This window comes from Hemitrygon akajei, chromosome 3 (assembly GCF_048418815.1).
Source record: "Hemitrygon akajei chromosome 3, sHemAka1.3, whole genome shotgun sequence".
NCBI lineage: Eukaryota > Metazoa > Chordata > Chondrichthyes > Myliobatiformes > Dasyatidae > Hemitrygon > Hemitrygon akajei.
In genome coordinates, this window is record NC_133126.1 from 209,070,807 (window position 1) to 209,089,125 (window position 18,319).

An 18,319-nucleotide genomic window follows, 5' to 3' on the forward strand; every position below is an offset into this window, starting at 1 on the left:
TCATGTGTTCTTATTTTGTTTAATGGTCTCATGTGGCGCACTCTTGAAATCTCGGTAAACTACACCTACTGACTTTGCATTTTATATATATATATATATATATATATATGTGTGTGTGTGTGTGTGTGTGTCTGTGTGTATATATATATGTATGTATATATATATATATATATGTATATGTATGTGTGTATGTATATATATGTCGCCCGATATTTCCTCAAATAAATCCAACAGAATTGTCATGAGAGCTTTCCGCTTAAATAAACCATGCTGACTTCTGCCTACTTTATTATCTGCCGCAGAGTACCGCTAAAAAGTCTCTTCAGATATTTAAATATCCCTTCAGATAATTAAGATTCCAAGCGCTACATAGATTTCATTCAGATTCGACACTGTTAAAGTTTACATTATTTTCTGCTGCATACAACGATTTTCTGAATGCGAAGAACGCAATTGGCCGAAGGCACAGCTCTCATGAATGAAAGCTTCAATAACATATCCCCCTTTTTCTTATCAACAAACAATCTTTTTCAACTGTATATGATGATCCACATGATAACTATCTGTTCAGGCTGCATGATTGGAAGTGTTAATCAAGATGTTTTCAAATCAATTAATTCATATTATTTCGTGTTGCAGATAATATTCCCGTAAGGCTGATGAATGGCGGAAGTCGTTGTGCCGGAAGGGTAGAAGTTTATTACAATGGATCATGGGGGACTATATGCGATGACGCGTGGGATTTAACAGATGCTCATGTTGCCTGCAAAGAAATGAATTGTGGGTTTGCTGTTAATGCCACTGTTTCCAGTTGGTTTGGACAAGGTGCAGGCCCTATTTGGATGGATAACCTGAACTGTTCAACGAACACTTCCGCCTTGTGGAAATGTCCGTCGAGACCATGGGGTGACAACAATTGCATTCACAAAGAAGATGCTGGAGTTATCTGTTCGGGTAAGGAATGACTTCAGACATGCATGGGTTATCACAACAGTTGAAGGACAAGCTCCAACATGCGTGTGAAGAAGAGGACAGGCCATGTTCATCATTGGATTTCTTATTATGATAGCGGAACCATTGCAGGGTCATAAATTGTACAGTTGTTTATGAGTGAATAAGCCATGCACTTTTTTGACGTTAGGAAATGTCTGCATGGTAAACGATCGTTAGTTCTATTCGTGATAATGGACTATCTGATTTTGATCTACTGTTAGTGCAAACGCCCCAATAAAATTTGAATTAATATACATATATACAAACTATAAAAATATATTGTGAGCGAATATTGAACTGGACCCTATCCAGTTTGCCTCAACGGATCGCGTTCTTGCGTGAGTGTTTCATATACAGTAACATCATGCCCCAAGTCACCGATTTCAACAGAGTGGCCACATGCAAACTTAATCCTTTCTTACCTTTGGATAGCCTGTTTTGGGATGAGCCATACTGCACTTACTCTACCTTCCCTTTCACTTAGTTGAAAAAAAATCCTTTGCCCAATTTTGCAGACTCTATGATGAATGCAGTACGAGTCGAAATTTATTCAGCAAAGTGGAAAGTGAGAGGATCTTATGCAGTTAAAGTTTAGGTCTTCGATCCTCCTCAATTTCGACATTGACACACTTCTGTAAAACTGCTACTCCTATTGAAATTGGAGTTCTTAGAATGTCATCAGGATTCCAACATCTGTTAAAATTACATTTTAAAAGGCTATTTCAGAATCAGAATCAATACTATGTTCAAAGTCTTGGGCATATCTCGTGCAACTTGTATTTTTTGCGATAGGAGTACATTGGAATGCATAAAAATATAAAAAAAAACATAAATTGCTTTAAGAATTATATATTTACATAAATTTATAACTTAATTTTAATGAATTGCAAAACAAAGAGACAAAAGTGGAAAAATAATGAGGTAGAGTATATGGGTTCATTGTCCCTACGGTCGTCAGATAGTGCTCGGGGAGAAATTGATCCTTAAACATTAAACCATTGAAACATCATACATTTGAAACATCATATCTCTCTGCCTTTTTTAAATCATATCTTTCGAAGATGTCCTCTATGCTGGTCAAACTATTGTCCAGTGCAGCAGGCAGAGAGAGCGAGAGAATATATGTTTATTATGTTTTTCTTCAGATCACAGGGACATAAGGTTGGTAAATGGGAAGAATCCCTGCCAGGGCAGACTTGAGGTTCTCTTTAACGGAACATGGGGAACAGTTTGCTCTGATTTATTTGGCATTGAGAATGCACAAGCCGTTTGCTCCCAGCTCAGCTGCGGCTCAGCAATATCAGTCGTAGACAAAGGCACATTTGGAGAGGGGACTGGACCGATCTGGTTGGATGACATTAGATGTCGTTTTGAAGATTCACTTTTATGGCAATGCCCATCTTCAGCTTGGGGCCAACACAACTGCAGACACCAAGAGGATGTCGGGATCATTTGTTCAGGTAATTATCTGCAAACCTAATGACCTGTATTTGGAACATATCACTCAGATGATGATGCCAATTTGTTTCACAGAATTACGGCCGCCGAAACACCGAATTGACTGGGCCAAGGTGAAAAAAGTAGTCGACCCATTTCCCGAAGATTCCGGTAACTATAACCTTATAAACATATAACAATTACACCACGGAAACAGTCTATCTCGGCCCTTCTAGACCGTGCCGAACGCTTACTCTCGCCTAGTCCCAGCTACCTGCACTCAGCCCATAACCCTCCATTCCTTTCCTGTCCATATACTTTTCCATTTATTAAAAATGTCACAATCGAATCCACGTCTACTGGAAGCTCGTTCCACTCAGCTACCACTCTCTGAGTAACGAAATTCCCGCTAGTGTTACCCCTAAACTTTTGCCCCTTAAGAACTCAACTTTTGTTCTCTCGTTTGAATCTCCCCTACTCTCAGTGGAAACAACCTATCCACATCAACTGTATCTATCCCCCTCATTATTTTAAATAACTCTATCAAGTCCCCCCTCAGCCTTCTACGCTCCAAAGAATAAAGACCTACCTTGTTCAACCTTTCTCTGTAACTTAGGTGCTGAAACCCAGGTAATATTCCAACAAATCTCCTCTGTACTCACTCTAATTTTTGACATCCTTCCTATAATTCGGAGACAGAACTGTACAAAATACTCCAAGTTTGGCCTCACCAATGCATTGTACAATTTTAACATTACAGCCTAACTCCTATACTCAAAACTCTCATTTATAAAGGCCAGCATACCAAAAGCTTTCTTCAACAACCTATCCACATGAGATTCCACCTTCAGGGAACTATGCATCATTATTCCTAGATCACTGTGTTCTACTGCATTCCTCAATGCCCTACCATTTACCATGTGGGTCCTATTTTGATTATTCCTGCCGAAATGTAGCACCTCATACGTATCAGCATTAAACTCCATCTGCCATCTTTCAGCCCACTCTTCTAACTGACCTAAATCTCTCTGCAAGCTTTGAAACCCTCCTTCATTATCCACAAAGCAACCTAATTTATTATCATCTGCTTCCTTACTAATCCAATTTACCACCCTATCACCCAGATCATTAATGCATATGATACACAACATTGGACCCAGTACAGATCCCTGAGGCACACCACTAGTCACCGGCCTCAAAGCTGACAAAGAGTTATCCACCACTACTCTCTGGCATCTCCCATCCAGTACCTAACAATTGAACCTTCCTAACTAACATTCCGTGTGGAACCTTGTCAAAGTCCTTATTGAAGTCCAGAATGACAATATCCACTACCTTACCCTCGTCAACCTTCCTAGTAACCTCTTCAAAAAATTCATAAGATTTGTCAAACATGACCTTCCATGGACAAATCCATGTTCACTGCTCCTAATCAGACCTTGTCTATCCAGATAATTATATACACCATCTCTAAGAATACTTTCTATTAATTTACCCACCACTGACGTCAAACTTACAGACAAATAATTGCTACCTTTACTCTTAGAACCCTTTTAAAACAATGGAACCACGTGAGCAATACGCCAATCCTCCGGCACCTCCCCGCTTTTAATTACAATAGACAATAGACAATAGGTGCAGAAGTAGACCATTCGGCCATTCCAGCCGGCACCGCCATTCTGAGATCATGGCTGATCATTTACTATCAATACCCTGTTCCTGCCTTGCCCCCATATCTCTTGATTCCCCTATCCATAAGATACCTATCTAGCTCCTTCTTGAAAGCATCCAGAGAATTGGCCTCCACTGCCTTCTGAGGCAGTGCATTCCGAACACCCACAACTCTCTGGGAGAAGAAGTTTTTCCTTAACTCTGTCCTAAATGACCTATCCCTTATTCTCAAACCATGCCCTCTGGTACTGGACTCTCCCAGCATCTGGAACATTTTTCCTGCCTCTATCTTGTCCAATCCCTTAATAATCCTATATGTTGCAATCAGATCCCCTCTCAATCTCCCTAATTCCAGCGTGTACAAGCCCTGTCTCTCTAACCTCTCTGCGTAAGACAGTCCGGACATCCCAGGGATTAACCTCGTGCATCTACGCTGCACTTCCTCTACAGCCAGGATGTCCTTCCTGAACCCTGGAGACCAAAACTGTACACAATACTCCAGGTGTGGTCTCACCAGAGCCCTGTACAAATGCAAAAGGATTTCCTTGCTCTTGTACTCAATTCCCTTTGTAATAAAGGCCAATATTTCATTAGCCATCTTCACTGCAAGCTGCACTTGCTCATTCACCTTCAGTGACTGATGAACAAGGACTCCTAGATCTCTTTGTATTTCTCCCTTACCTTACTCTACACCGTTCAGATAATAATCTGCCTTCCTGTTCTTACTCCCAAAGTGGATAACCTCACACTTATTCGCATTAAACGTCATCTGCCAAGTGTCTGCCCACTCACTCAGCCTATCCAAGTTACCCTGAATTCTCCTAACATCCTCATCACATGTCACACTGCCACCCAGATTAGTATCATCAGCAAACTTGCTGATGTTATTCTCAATGCCTTCATCTAAATCGTTGATGTAAATCGTAAACAGCTGTGGTCCCAATACCGAGCCCTGTGGCACCCCACTAGTCACCACCTGCCATTCCGAGAAACACCTATTCACCGTTACCCTTTGCTTTCTATCTGCCAACCAGCTTTCTATCCACGTCAATATCTTCCCCCCAACGCCATGAGCACTGATTTTACCAACCAATCTCCTATGTGGTACCTTATCAAATGCCTTCTGAAAGTCGAGGCATGCTACATCCACTGGATATCCCTTGTCTAACTTCTTGGTTACATCCTCGAAAAACTCCAATATATTAGTCAAGCATGATTTGCCCTTAGTAAATCCATGCTGGCTCAGCCCAATCCTATAACTGCTATCTAGATCTGCCACTATTTCATCTTTAATAATGGACTCTAGCATCTTCCCTAGTACTGCTGTTAGCATGACAGGACGATAGTTCTCTGTTTTCTCCCTCCCTCCTTTCTTAAAAAGTGGGATAACATTAGCCATTCTCCAATCCTCAGGAACTGATCCTGAATCTAAGGAACATTGGAAAATGATTACCAATGCATCGGCAATTTCCAGGGCCACCTCCTTTAGTACCCTAGGATGCAGACCATCTGGACCTGGGGATTTGTCGGCCTTCAGTCCCATCAGTCTACTCATCACCGTTTCCTTCCTAATGCCAATCTGTTTCATTTCCTCTGTTACCCTATGTCCTTGGCCCATCCATACATCTGGGAGATTGCTTGTGTCTTCCCGAGTGAAGACAGATATAAAGTACTTATTAAATTCTTCTGCCATTTCTCTGTTTCCCATAACAATTTCACCCAAGTCATTCTTCAAGTGCCCAACATTGTTCTTAACTATCTTCTTTCTCTTCACATACCTAAAAAAGCTTTTCCTATCCTCCTTTATATTCCTGGCTAGCTTCTATTCATCCCAAATTTTTTCTCCCCATATTGCCTTTTTAGTTAAGTTCTGTTGTTCCTTAAAAATTTCCCAATCATCTGTCCTCCCGCTCTCCTTAGGTCTGTCAAACTTCCTTTTTTTTAAATGCTATGCAATCTGTGACTTCCATTGTCAACCACTGTGGCCCCTTTCCCCCCTTTGAATCCTTCCTTCTCCGGGGGATGAACTGATTTTGCACCTTGTGCATTATTCCCAAGAATACCTGCCATTGCTGTTCCACTGTCTTTTCTGCTAGGACATCCGTCCAGTTAACTTTGGCCAGTTCCTCCCTCATGGCTCCATAGTTTCCCCTATTCAACTGCAACACTGACACCTCCGATCTGCCCTTATCCTTCTCAAATTGCAGATAGAAACTTATCATATTTTGATGACTACCTCCTAATGACTTCTTTACTTCAAGATCGCTTATCAAATCTTGTTCATTACACAACACTAAATTTCAGTAGAGCCTTGTCCCTGGTCGGCTCTCGTACAAGTTGTTCCAAGAATGCATCCCGTAGGGACTCTACAAGCTCCCTATCCTGGGGTCCAGCACCAGCCTGATTCTCCCAGTTCATCTGCATGTTGAAATCCCCCATAACTACTGCGACATTACCTTTGCCACATGCCAATGTTAACTCCCTATTCAACTTGCACCCAATATCCATGCTACTGCTTGGTGGCCTGTAGACAACATCCATTACTGCCCTTTTTGCCCTTACTGTTCCTCAATTCTATCAACACAGACTCTACTTCTCCTGATCCTATGTCCCCCCTTGCAAAGGACTGAATCTCATTCTTCACCAACAGGGCCACACCACCCCCTCTGCCCACATTTCTGTCCCTACGATAGCACATATACCCTTGTACATTCATTTCCCAGGTCTGATCTCCCTGCAGCCATGTCTCTGTTATCCCAAAAACATCATAGTTACCCATTCGCACCTGAGCTTCAAGCTCATCCGCCTTACTTCTGACACTTCGCGCATTCAAATATAGAATTGTTTGACCATTTCTCCTCTCTCTGTTTAAATCGCTGCCTATTGTGCTTAACCCAGTTCCCCGAACTCCCTTCAGGCTATACGTCCCTTGAATTTTGTTGTCCGTTCTAAATTTACATATTCTTTCAGCACATTTAACTCCATGTTCCGTCAGACCATCCCTCTGTACATGTGCTGTCCTTATCACTTGCTCCGCCTCACTTTTCTCTACTACACACTTAATATTCCGGAACCGTGTAGTCCCCACCTTTCCTTTATTCTTCATCTCGCTATCCTCTCTCACATTCTGGATCCCTGCCCCCTGCAAATTTAGTTTAAACCCCCCCCCAAGAAGCACTAGCAAACTTTCCTGCAAGAATGTTAGTATCGCTCCAGTTCAGGTGTAAACCGTCCCGTCGGAACAGATCCCACCTTCCCTGGAACAAAGCCCAATTATCTAAAAACCTGAAGCCCTCCCTCCTGCACCATCCTCTCAGCCACGTATTAATCTGTATAATCCTTCTGTTCCTTGCCTCACTCGCACGTGGCACAAGTAGTAATCCTGAGATTGTTACCCTAGAGGTCCTGCCCTTCAGTTCGCACCTAACTCCCTGAACTCACTACGCAGGGACCCCTCACTCATTCTACCCACGTCGTTGGTCCCTACATGGAACACAACATCTGGGTTCTTGCCCTCCCTCTCGAGAATAACCTGCACACGATCTGAGATGTCCTGGACCCCGGCACCAGGGAGGCAACATACCATCCGAGACTCCCGATCTTCCCCACAAAATCTCCTATCCGCCTCCCTGACTATAGAATCCCCTATCACTACCGCTCTCTTCTCTTCCCTCCGCCCCTTCCTAGTCGAGGGTCCAACCTCATTGCCAGAGACAGGACCACTGCAAATTATTCCTGGTAGGTCATCCCCACCAACAGTATCTAAAACGGTATACTTATTGTCGATGGGAACGGCCACAGGGGTGCTCTGCTTTCTCTGTCTGCTCCCCCTGCCTCCCTTGACTGTCACCCATTTGCCTACCTACTGACTTTTCGGTGTGACTACCTCCCGATAACTCTGCCTCTGCCTCCCGAATGATACGTAGTTCATCCAGCTCCTGCTCCAATTCCCTAACTCAGTCTGATAGGAGCTGCAGCTGGATGCACCTTTTGCAGGTGTGGTCATCAGGGACAACTGTGTTGACCCTGACCTCCTACATACTGCATACGGAGCACACCACTGCTCTAACTGTCTCCCCCATTACTTGATCCCAGATTAGTCAGAATAAATGAAAAAAGTACCTACTGACCTTACCTTTTTTGCCTCAGCAAGCACGTACTCAGGCTCACTGATTTCCTCTCACCGAAGTCCCCTTGCGCCGAAGCCCGCTGAGCCAAAGCCCAGCACTCTGCTCCCACGCACTCTGCTGTCCGCACCGACGCTGTCCGCTCCTAAAAGTGGGCCTCTTTTTAAACCCCGCGCTCGCCGCTAACGTCACCCGCGCCTGCGCAGTTTACCTTCCTCCTCAGGTACTCTCCATGTAGCTCTGACTGTCTCGGCCTACCTGCAACGGCTGATCCTCCGATCCTCCGATCTCCAGTTGTCTGTCGACCTCAAGCACTCCTTGCTCCCGCTCCGCTGCCCGCACCTACACTTGAAATACATTTGAAATATTTCTGTCAGCATTCCTGCTATTTCTACACTAACTTCCGTCAAGGTCCTAGGGAATTGCCTGTCAGGACCCGGAGGCTTATGCACGTTTATATTCTTTAAAAGCTCTAGTACTTCCTCTTGTTTAATCATCATAGTTACCATAACTACCCTACTTGTTTCCAATGCCTTACACAATTCAATATTCTTCTCCTTAGTGAATACCGATGAAAAGAAATTGTAAAAAATCTCCCCCATCTCTTTTGGCTCCACACATAGCTGTAAGCTGATTCTCTAAGGAACCAATTTTATCTCTCACTATCCTTTTGCTATTAATTTAACTGTAGAAACTCTTGGGATTTATTTTCACCGTACGAGCCAAGGCAACTTCATATCTTCAATATCAATTACTGATATTTTAATTGTTCAATGTACCTAAATATATATTTTCGTTTTCATGCACCTTATTATGAGGTGCTTTCCTCATTCGTGGTCTCAGAAAGATGCAAAATATTCCTCTGTCACTTGCCTTCTTGTGGCGTCACTGCAAGGGAACATTTGAGTGCAAAGCATGTCATGCAATGGCCCACCACTGCTTCGGACGAAACAATGGAAAGTGTTACTGATGGCATTGAATCAGAAGTTGCTGAAGGACGAAATTTGGAAAGAATCGGTAGGCTCAACTGCTGAACGACAGGCAAGTGTGCTCCAGGCAGAACCATTGCCACACATGAATTCATGGTTAAATAAAAAGAGCAAAATGATGCAAGTACAAATCCTGCTGCGTACAAGATTTAGATCTGAATTCCGGTGTGATAAGGTTTCTTCTCACTTGTGCAATGCAGGATATTACTTATCGCAATGCAGTTTGCCTTTGCATAACATCGACCTGAATTATAAACCGCATCTAAATTTTGACAACCACATAAAAAGATGATACCTCCCACCGAACATGTTGATCCCATATTGCTATGACCAAATATAAATGGAGAAGTTTCGAATCTCAGATGATTTAATCATATGGTTCATCACAAATAGTTTGCATGGTACATTAACTGATCCAGTACAAGTGACAATTTCCGAATATGAATGTGTGCCGCATTTCTTTCAGATCTTCGGCTCGTGGCGGGGTTCGATAATTGCTCAGGAAGAGTTGAAGTTTTCTTTCGTGAGACGTGGGGAACGGTGTGCGATGATTCCTGGGACAGTCCCGATGCTGTTGTTGTCTGTAGACAATTAAAATGTGGAGATCCAGTCTTGTCTTCTGGAGGGATGCTGTTCCCCCAAGGAAACGGCACTATTTGGATGGACGAGGTTAAATGCAAAGGGAGTGAGAGCTTCCTGTGGGATTGCCAATCTTCTGAAAAGGGTCAGCATAACTGTGGACACAGTGAAGACGTTGTGGTGATATGTTCTGGTCAGTAATCTAACTACGCTGATCATTTTATTAATTTTACCCATTGTCTCGAAATATCTCTGCACTACAACCCTACAAGAGACCCCGATGTCTTCGAATGGGTGTTTTCCACTCACCTTTGCAGAATTGTCTGTCCCATTCCTCGGTTGCTTTTGCATTTCTACAGATATGTTCAATTGTATATTCTTACTCTGCAAGGTTTTATTCTTCTTTGTGCGTTATCTCCCCGAAGCCCACCTTTTACTTCCAGCTAATAACAATTGAAAATCTGCAGATGCTGAATTTCGGAGCAACAAATACAAAATGAAGAAGCTTGTCGGAGATTCGTATGTACATAACACTAACTTAATGTGTGGCCACTGGGAGATCCTCTGCTTTCTCTGGCGTACCGAGCGTAGGTGTTGAGTGGAAACGGTCTCCCAGTCTGCGTCTGGAAAAAAAAAAACAGCAGGATCTCCCAGTGGCCACACATTATAATTCCACGTCCCATTTCCTATTCTGATATGTCTATCCATGGCCTCCTCTACTGTCAAGATGAATCCACACTCAGGTTGGAGGAACAACATCTTATATACCGGCTGGGTAGCCTCCAACCTGATGGCATGAAACATTTGACTTCTCTAAACTTCCGTTAATGCACCTCTTCCCCTTTCTTACCCCATCTCTGACATATTTAGTTGTTGTCTCTCTCTCTCTCTCTCTCTCTCTCTCTCCTCTCTCTCTCTCTCTCTCTCTCTCTCTCTCTCTCTCTCCTCTCTCTCTCTCTCTCTCTCTCTCTCTCTCTCTCTCTCTCATCTCTCTCTCTCTCTCTCTCTCTCTCTCTCTCTCTCTCTCTCCTCTCTCCTCATCTCTCCTCCATCCTCTCTCTCTCTCTCTCTCTCCTCCCCATCACACTGCCTGTTCTCCAACTCCCTCTGGTGCTACACCCCTCCCACTTTCTTTCTCCCGGGCCTCCCGTCCCATGATCCTTTCCCTTCCCCAGCTCTGTATCACTTTCGCCAATCACCTTTCCAGCTCTTAGCTTCATCCCACCCCCTCCGGTCTTCTTCTATCATTTCGCAATTCCCCCTCCCCCCACTACTTTCAAATCTCTTAGTATCTCTCCTTTCAGTTGGCCCTGACGAAGGGTCTCGGCCCGAAACGTCGGACAGTACTTCTCCCTATAGATGCCGCCTGGCCAGCTGTGTTCCACCAGCATTTTGTGTGTGTTGTTTGAATTTCCAGCATCTGCAGATTTCCTCGTGTTTGCTCTGTAAATAAAGATCTGGCCTCCATTCTGAATACAAGTAACAAATTCCACCGACTCACCAATCTCTGGCTTAAGAAATTCCTCTTTATCTTCCCATTAAAAGGACGCCCCTCTATTTTGAACGTGTGCACTCTGGTTAGACACTCTCAGCATAGGAATAATCCTTTGCGCATCCACTTGATGAAGGTCGTTCACCATACGATAAGTTTCAATTAGGTCACTACTCATTGTTGTAAAAATTAGAGAATATAGGTCCAGAGTCATCCAACTGTCTTCATAAGACAAGCGATTTATTCCAGGAATCAATTTCGTGAACCTCCTTTGAACCCTCTCCAGTTCCATGTAACTTACTTCACAGTTCAACCCATAATTCCTCATTAAACGAGTGTTCTATTTCTGTCCTGACTGAGCACTGTGTAACATTTTCGCCGATTAGTATTAACACCCTTCTTTCTTTCTAAGTCAACGTTAAAACAAATGAATCCCGGAATGTTGTGCTGTCTCCCCTGCAACTATGTCTCACCTAACTGTTAGAACATCATAAGTCATGTTTTGATCAATGTCCTGACTTACCTGCCTTGTATTGAAGTATACACAGCTCAAGGCACTCGACACACCACGCTCAAACTTTTGATTCCTTACTTTGACTGAGGTGTTACCAGCACCTGTCTCCTCAAATTCTCCATTAATTCTTCAGACACGCGGGTTCCCAACCCCTTACAACGCTAGTTTAAATCCCACAAGCAAACCTTCCCGCTGGGATATTAGCCCCTTACAGTTCGTGTGCAAATCCTCTCTTCTGTAGAGGTTCCAAAATCCCTGGAAAAGAACTCAATCAGCCAAATATATTTTCCCCTCCCTCCTGGACCAATTCCTCAGCTATGTGTTAAAATGTCCAATCTTCTCAGTCCTGATGAAGGGTCTCGGTCCAGAAATTCGACTGGTTATTAATTTCTATAGATGCTATCTGGCCTGCTCAGATCCTCCAGCATTCTGTGCGTGTACTATTCTTAGCTCTGGCCTCACTCGTACGCGGAACCTGTAGCAAACCTGAGATCACAATCCTAATGGACCAGAACTTGAAACTAGCATCTAATTCCCTGAACTCGCTTTGCAGAATCCTGTCATTCTTTCCACCTATGTCATTGCTCTCCACATGGGCCATGACCTCTGACTCCTCACCCACCCACTTAATAAAGCTCATGTTCAACATTACACTGAGCAGAATTCGAAACAATTTCGTGTTACTTAATGTAGTCCGATCATTTTTTTTTTCTTTTTTTGCCGCATCCATGCTTTAAGGAAGGGAAAGCTATGCTCAGTGCTATTTATATTTAATGGAAATAAGGCACAGCAGCCTGTTTTACGACTCAGCAAATCTGCGCCGCCCAATTACACCCGTGGCCAATTAACCTACTATCCCGAATATCTTCAGAATGTGGGAGGGAAAACAAGTGCAACCGAACGAAACTCAGTGAAAGGGAGAAACTACAAACGTACAATATTTTTACAGACGGCGGCGGGAATTGAGCGCTGGTCGCTAACGTTATTACACCGTTGTGCTTACCATTATGGCTCTGTGTCACGTCTAACACAATACATCTGTATTTTGTTTATCGTCTTTATCCCAGGTTATCTGCCGAAAGCTGCTCCTTTCAGTTATCTCCGGGCCTTCATTTACGTTATACCTTGCATTATTGGTTCTCTTTCGGTCATCGTTTCTCTCTACCTGGTCAAAGTACTACGAAGACACTTCTGGGATGGTTGGTAAATCTTTTATTATAAGTCTCTCTGAAAAGTGCTGAACTAATTTGGCATTCATCTTATAGATTCCTTATAATATGGTAGGTTCAATGAATTGGCAGTCTACAAACGCGTAAATAGACTACAAATAGTCTATTTACTCTTGCAGAGTGGTCTTGGCTTTTAGGTGTAGTTTGCAAATGCATTTTTCTCTGGCACACTAAGCTAGAAAATCCAAGCTGGTATAGCAACGCAGCTTGGAATGTACTGTTTGATGGAAGGTGCTCACGTCCAGATGTTTCTAGAAATGCATCTGTTCGCCAAGGTGGACGAAGTACGGAGTTCAGGGAAGTAACATTAAGGTTATTTGAGAAAAGAATACGTTAGGCTGTGTGGCTGATATTACATGTTGAAAATATAACATAGAACATTACATCACAGTATAAGCCCTTCAGTCCACAATGTTGTGCCGAATATTTAAGCTACATTATCATCATCGAACATTTCCGTCCTACACATCCCTACACATGGGGGTAGAAGGGTGGGTTGGCAAGTTTGCAGACGACAGAAAGGTTGGTGGTGTTGTAGTGTAGAGGATTGTTGAAGATTGCAGAGAGACATTGATAGGATGCGGAAGTGGGCTGAGAAGTGGTAGATGGAGTTCAACCCGGAGAAGTGTGAGGTGGTACACTTTGGAAGGACAAACTCCAAGGCAGAGTACAAAGTAAATGGCAGGATACTTGGTAGTGTGGAGGAGCAGAGAGATCTGGGGGTACATGTCCACAGATCCCTGAAAGTTGCCTCACAGGTAGATAGGGTAGTTAAGAAATCTTATGGGGTGTTAGCTTTCAGAAGTCGAGGGACAGAGTTTAAGAGACGCGATGTAATGATGCAGCTCTATAAAACTCTTGTTAGGCCACATTTGGAGTACTGTGTCCAGTTCTGGTCGCCTCACTATAGGAAGGATGTGGAAGCATTGGAAAGGGTACAGAGGAGATTTACCAGGATGCTGCCTGGTTTAGAGAGCATGGATTATGATCAGAAATTAAGGGAGCTAGGGTTTTACTCTTTGGAGAGAAGGAGGATGAGAGGAGACCTGATTGAGGTGTACAAGATATTAAGAGGAATAGACAGAGTGGACAGCTCTTCCCCAGGGCACCACTGCTCGGTACAAGAGGACATGGCTTTAAGTTCAGGGGAGCGAAGTTCAAGGGGGATATTAGAGGAAGGTTTTTTTTTTACTCTGAGAGTGGTTGGTGCGTGGAATGCACTGCCTGAGTCAGTGGTGGAGGCAGACACACTACTGAAGTTGAAGAGACTAGTAGACAAGTATATGGAGGAATTTAATGTGGGGGTTTATATTTGAGGCAGGGTTTGAGGGTCAGCACAACATTGTGGGCCGAAACGCCTGAATGTGCTGTACTATTCTATGTTCTATGTTCTATGTTCTATGATCTACCTTATTATTTGTCATCAATCTCTCTATTTAGCAATTTCTTAAATGCCACTGTATATCTGCCACTACAATCATCCAAAGCAAGGCGTTTCATGCACTCACCACATACCGCCGATATTAGCCTTGTACCTTCCTCCAATCACATTAAAATTACGTTCTCTCATGTCTAGCTTTTCACCCTGGGATACAGTCCCTGGCTCTCCACTCTATCTGTGACTATTATCATTTTTCAACTAATCCAGATGGATTCCGTGCAGATATGGAATGCCTAGCTGCTTTATTTTTAATTTCCATACACAAAAATAGGTCCTAAGTGCATTTTCAAAACAACGTGATAAATTCATAAAATAGAATTATATTAAGTGAGTCAAAGGCTATTTGTCAACTGGGTTATTAAATGGGGAAACGTGAAGTTGTGCACTTCGGTAATGGTAACACCTTCTATTCCGTCTTGCTGCTCTCCAACCTGATGGCATTAATATCGATTTCTCCAAACATGACACATTTTGCACCCTCCCTCAATTCCTCTATTCCCATTATGACCTTTTTCTCCTCACCTGCCCCGTGTCTCCACCTCTTTCCCTTTCTTCTAGGCTCCACTCTGCTCTCCTGTCAGGTTCTGTCTTCTGCACCCATTGAGCTTTCACACCCCATTTGGCTCCAACTATCATCTCCTCTATCCTTGTATTCCGGCATCTTCCACCTTCCTTCCCAAGACTGAAGAGGGCCTCGCCCGAAACGTCTTCTGTTTATTTTTTTCAACAGATACTGCCTGAACTGTTGAGTTCCTTAGTGTTTTGTGTGTTTGAATTGGATTACCAGCATCTAAAGGCTTCCTCATTTGAGAGTGTCATCTTACTTTTTTAAATGTGGAGAATTTGGATATGACGTGGAGACAGAAATGCTAGTCTAAATGGAGTTCGCACGTTCTCCTTTTGGAAATAGCGAATGATGCTACAAATCTAGAGAAACAAATTCAATGTTTGATGAACACACCAGGCAAAGCAGCATCTATTGAGAGAAATAAACAGGCTGTGTTTCGATGGAGATCGTTCATCTGCAATGGAAAAGAAAAAAAAAGAAAGTAAGGGCTATGGGAAGGTGTACAGTTTGACAGGTGACTGATGAGAACAGGTGAAGAAGAAGGTAAGTGGGCGGGACAGGGGAAAGAAGTGCGAAACTGAGATTTATCAATTCTTTGTTTTTTTTGTGAGTCCCGAAGGTTATTCACCTTTATATCAAATATCAAGACCATATTGAACACTCGGCAGGATAGCAACAACAGAAATTTGGAGATGTACTTCCTGTTTGAAACATTAGTGTAACCAGAGCATAGAGGCAGGAGTTCATTCTGTCACTCCACTGGATATATTGAGTAAATGCTTTATACAGAAAAGCAGAACGGCTGTACAGTTCACTATAAACAGTCAAATAATCATCAAAAGTTTTCAAGAGGTACATTTAATGTCCCATTTAATATACATTTAGCAACATTTCTTCGCAAACATCCACGGAAGAGAGGAGTGCCCCAAAGAATGAATTAGTGTTAAATCCTAGATCCCCAAAGCCTATGTTGCTAGGGTTAATAAAAAAAAAAAGAAAGCATTACAGTTGACATTTCTATCGGCTTTTATTCAGCTGGTAATTTAACTGTTTTCATATTTCAGGCAGTAGGAAGTCACAACCTTCTATAACTGGTGTTCCTGGGCCGTTTTATGAGGAGATCGGCTTTCAGGAAACTGGACCAGAGCTCGGTAATTGTATTTAAACTGGATGCACGAGATACCATTCAACGTAAGTAAATTATTTTATATTAAGTCAAGGTTTTTCTTTCATCAGATTCGCCATCCCAAATCACAGCACAAAGTGTGGAGTATGACGTGGACGATGATGTGAATGCTCACAAATATGAAAACGAGTAAGGTAAGCTCAGCAAAATTTTACCCGATGATATTTTTATTTGAATAATGAAAAATGATTCATGGTCTTGTACTCATGACGTTGTGGCCAATACGCTTGGAACTATAATGTTGTGGCCATTACAGAGACTTGGATAGTTCAGGAGCAGGAATGGTTACTTCGAGTGCCAGGCCTTAGGTGTTTCAGAGAGAACAGGGAGGGAGTCAAAAGAGTTGGAGACGTTACACAGTTCATCAGAGATAGTGTCACGTCTGCACTAAAGGAGGAAGTTCTGGAGGCATTGTCTACGCAGTCTCTGTGTTTGGAAGTTAGGAGCAGGAAGGGGGACAATAACTCCACTGGGTGTTTTTATAGAGCACCCAATAGTAACAGGGACTACGAGGAGCAGATGGGAAGACAGATTCTGGATAGGTCTAATAATAACAGGGTTGTTCTGGTGGGAGATTTTAATTCCCCAAAATGCATTGACATCTTCCTAGAGCGAGGGATTTAGATGGAGTGGACCTTGTTAGGTATGCGTTCTGCAAGGTGTCACGACAAAATATATAGATAAGCCTACAAGACGAGCGGCTGTACTTGATTTGGTATTGGGAAATGAACCTGGTCAATTGTCAGATCACTCAGTGGGATAACATTTTGGAGATAATGACACAATTCTATCTCTTTTACTATATCATTGACGAGGGATATGATCAATTATGTTAGGAAAGCGTTTAATTAGAGTAAAGGAAATATGAGACTATCAGGCAGGAACTTGAAAGCATAAATTGGAAACAGAAGTTCTCAGAGAAATGTACAGAGGAAATGTGTCAAATGTTCAAGGGATATTTGCGCAGGATTCTGCATAGACACAGTGGCATGCAAAAGCTGGGGCACCCTGCTCAAAATTTTTGTTACTGTGAATTGTTAAGTGAGTAGAAGATGAACTGATCTCCAAAAGTCATAAAGCTAAAGTTGAAACATTTTTCAATATTTTAAGCAAAATTAGTGTATTAATTTTGTTTTGTACAATTTTAGAGTGAAAGAAAGGAAAGGAGCACCATGCAATAATTTGGGCACACGAAGAGATTTGAGCTCTCAGATAACTTTTACCAAGGTTTCAGAAATTTATTAGCTTGTTAGGTGATGCAAAATTGAAAGCTTTATAAATACCCCGACTCCTCAAACCTTGTCCCAACAATCACCAGTCATGGGCTCTTCTATGCAGCTGCCTAGCACTCTGAAAATTAAAATAAATGATGCCCACAAAGCAGGAGAAGTCAATAAGAAGACAACAAACCATTTCCCGTTCGCCACTTCCTCAGTTCCTAATGAAATTAAGAAATGGCAGTTAACGGGAACGGTGAAGGTCAAGTTCAGATCTGGAAGACCAAGAAAGCTTTCCGAGAGATATGCTCGTAGGATTGCTGTAAAGGCAAATCAAAACACCGTTTGACTGAAAAAGACCTTCAGGAAGATTTAGCAGACTCTGGGGTGGTGGTGCACTGTTCTACTCATGGAAGAGTCATAAAAAAAACTTTCCTGCGTCCTCACCACACATTTCGACATCAGAAGTTTGCAAAGGAGCATCTAAGCAAGCATGATGCATTTTGGAAACAAGTACTGTGGACTGATGAAGTTTGGCCGCAATGGGAAAGGTATGTTTGGAGAAGAAAGGGTGTAGAATGTCATTAAAATAACACCTCTCCAACTGTTAAGCACGTGGGTGGATCGATCATCCTTTTGGCTTGTGTTGAATCCAGGGGAATAGGTCATTCACTGGTAGAGTGTAGAATTATATCAATTAAATACCAGCAAATTCTGGAAGCAAACAACACACCTTTTGTAAAAAAAATTAGCTGTATATGAAATAAGGATGGCTTCTACAACTGGATAATGACCATAAACACACCTCAAATCCGCATTGGACTACCTCAAGATGAGCAAGCTGAAGGATTTGACATGGCCCTCACAGTCCCCCGA

The 18,319-nt window shown here is 42.7% G+C and overlaps 1 protein-coding gene across 1 annotated transcript in view; it reads left to right on the forward strand.

Annotated features, from left to right (window-relative positions):
* LOC140724680 (CD5 antigen-like) overlaps positions 1–16,359 on the forward strand; it is a 46,868-nt gene extending 30,509 nt beyond the window's left edge. The window contains exons 4-10 of the mRNA XM_073039105.1: positions 640–954; positions 2,139–2,453; positions 2,527–2,601; positions 9,684–9,800; positions 12,870–13,001; positions 16,105–16,191; positions 16,277–16,359. Of these exons, the coding sequence (XP_072895206.1) occupies positions 640–954; positions 2,139–2,453; positions 2,527–2,601; positions 9,684–9,800; positions 12,870–13,001; positions 16,105–16,191; positions 16,277–16,359 (1,124 nt within the window). The remainder of the gene's footprint in view (positions 1–639; positions 955–2,138; positions 2,454–2,526; positions 2,602–9,683; positions 9,801–12,869; positions 13,002–16,104; positions 16,192–16,276) is intronic.
* The last annotated feature ends 1,960 nt before the right edge of the window (positions 16,360–18,319 follow it).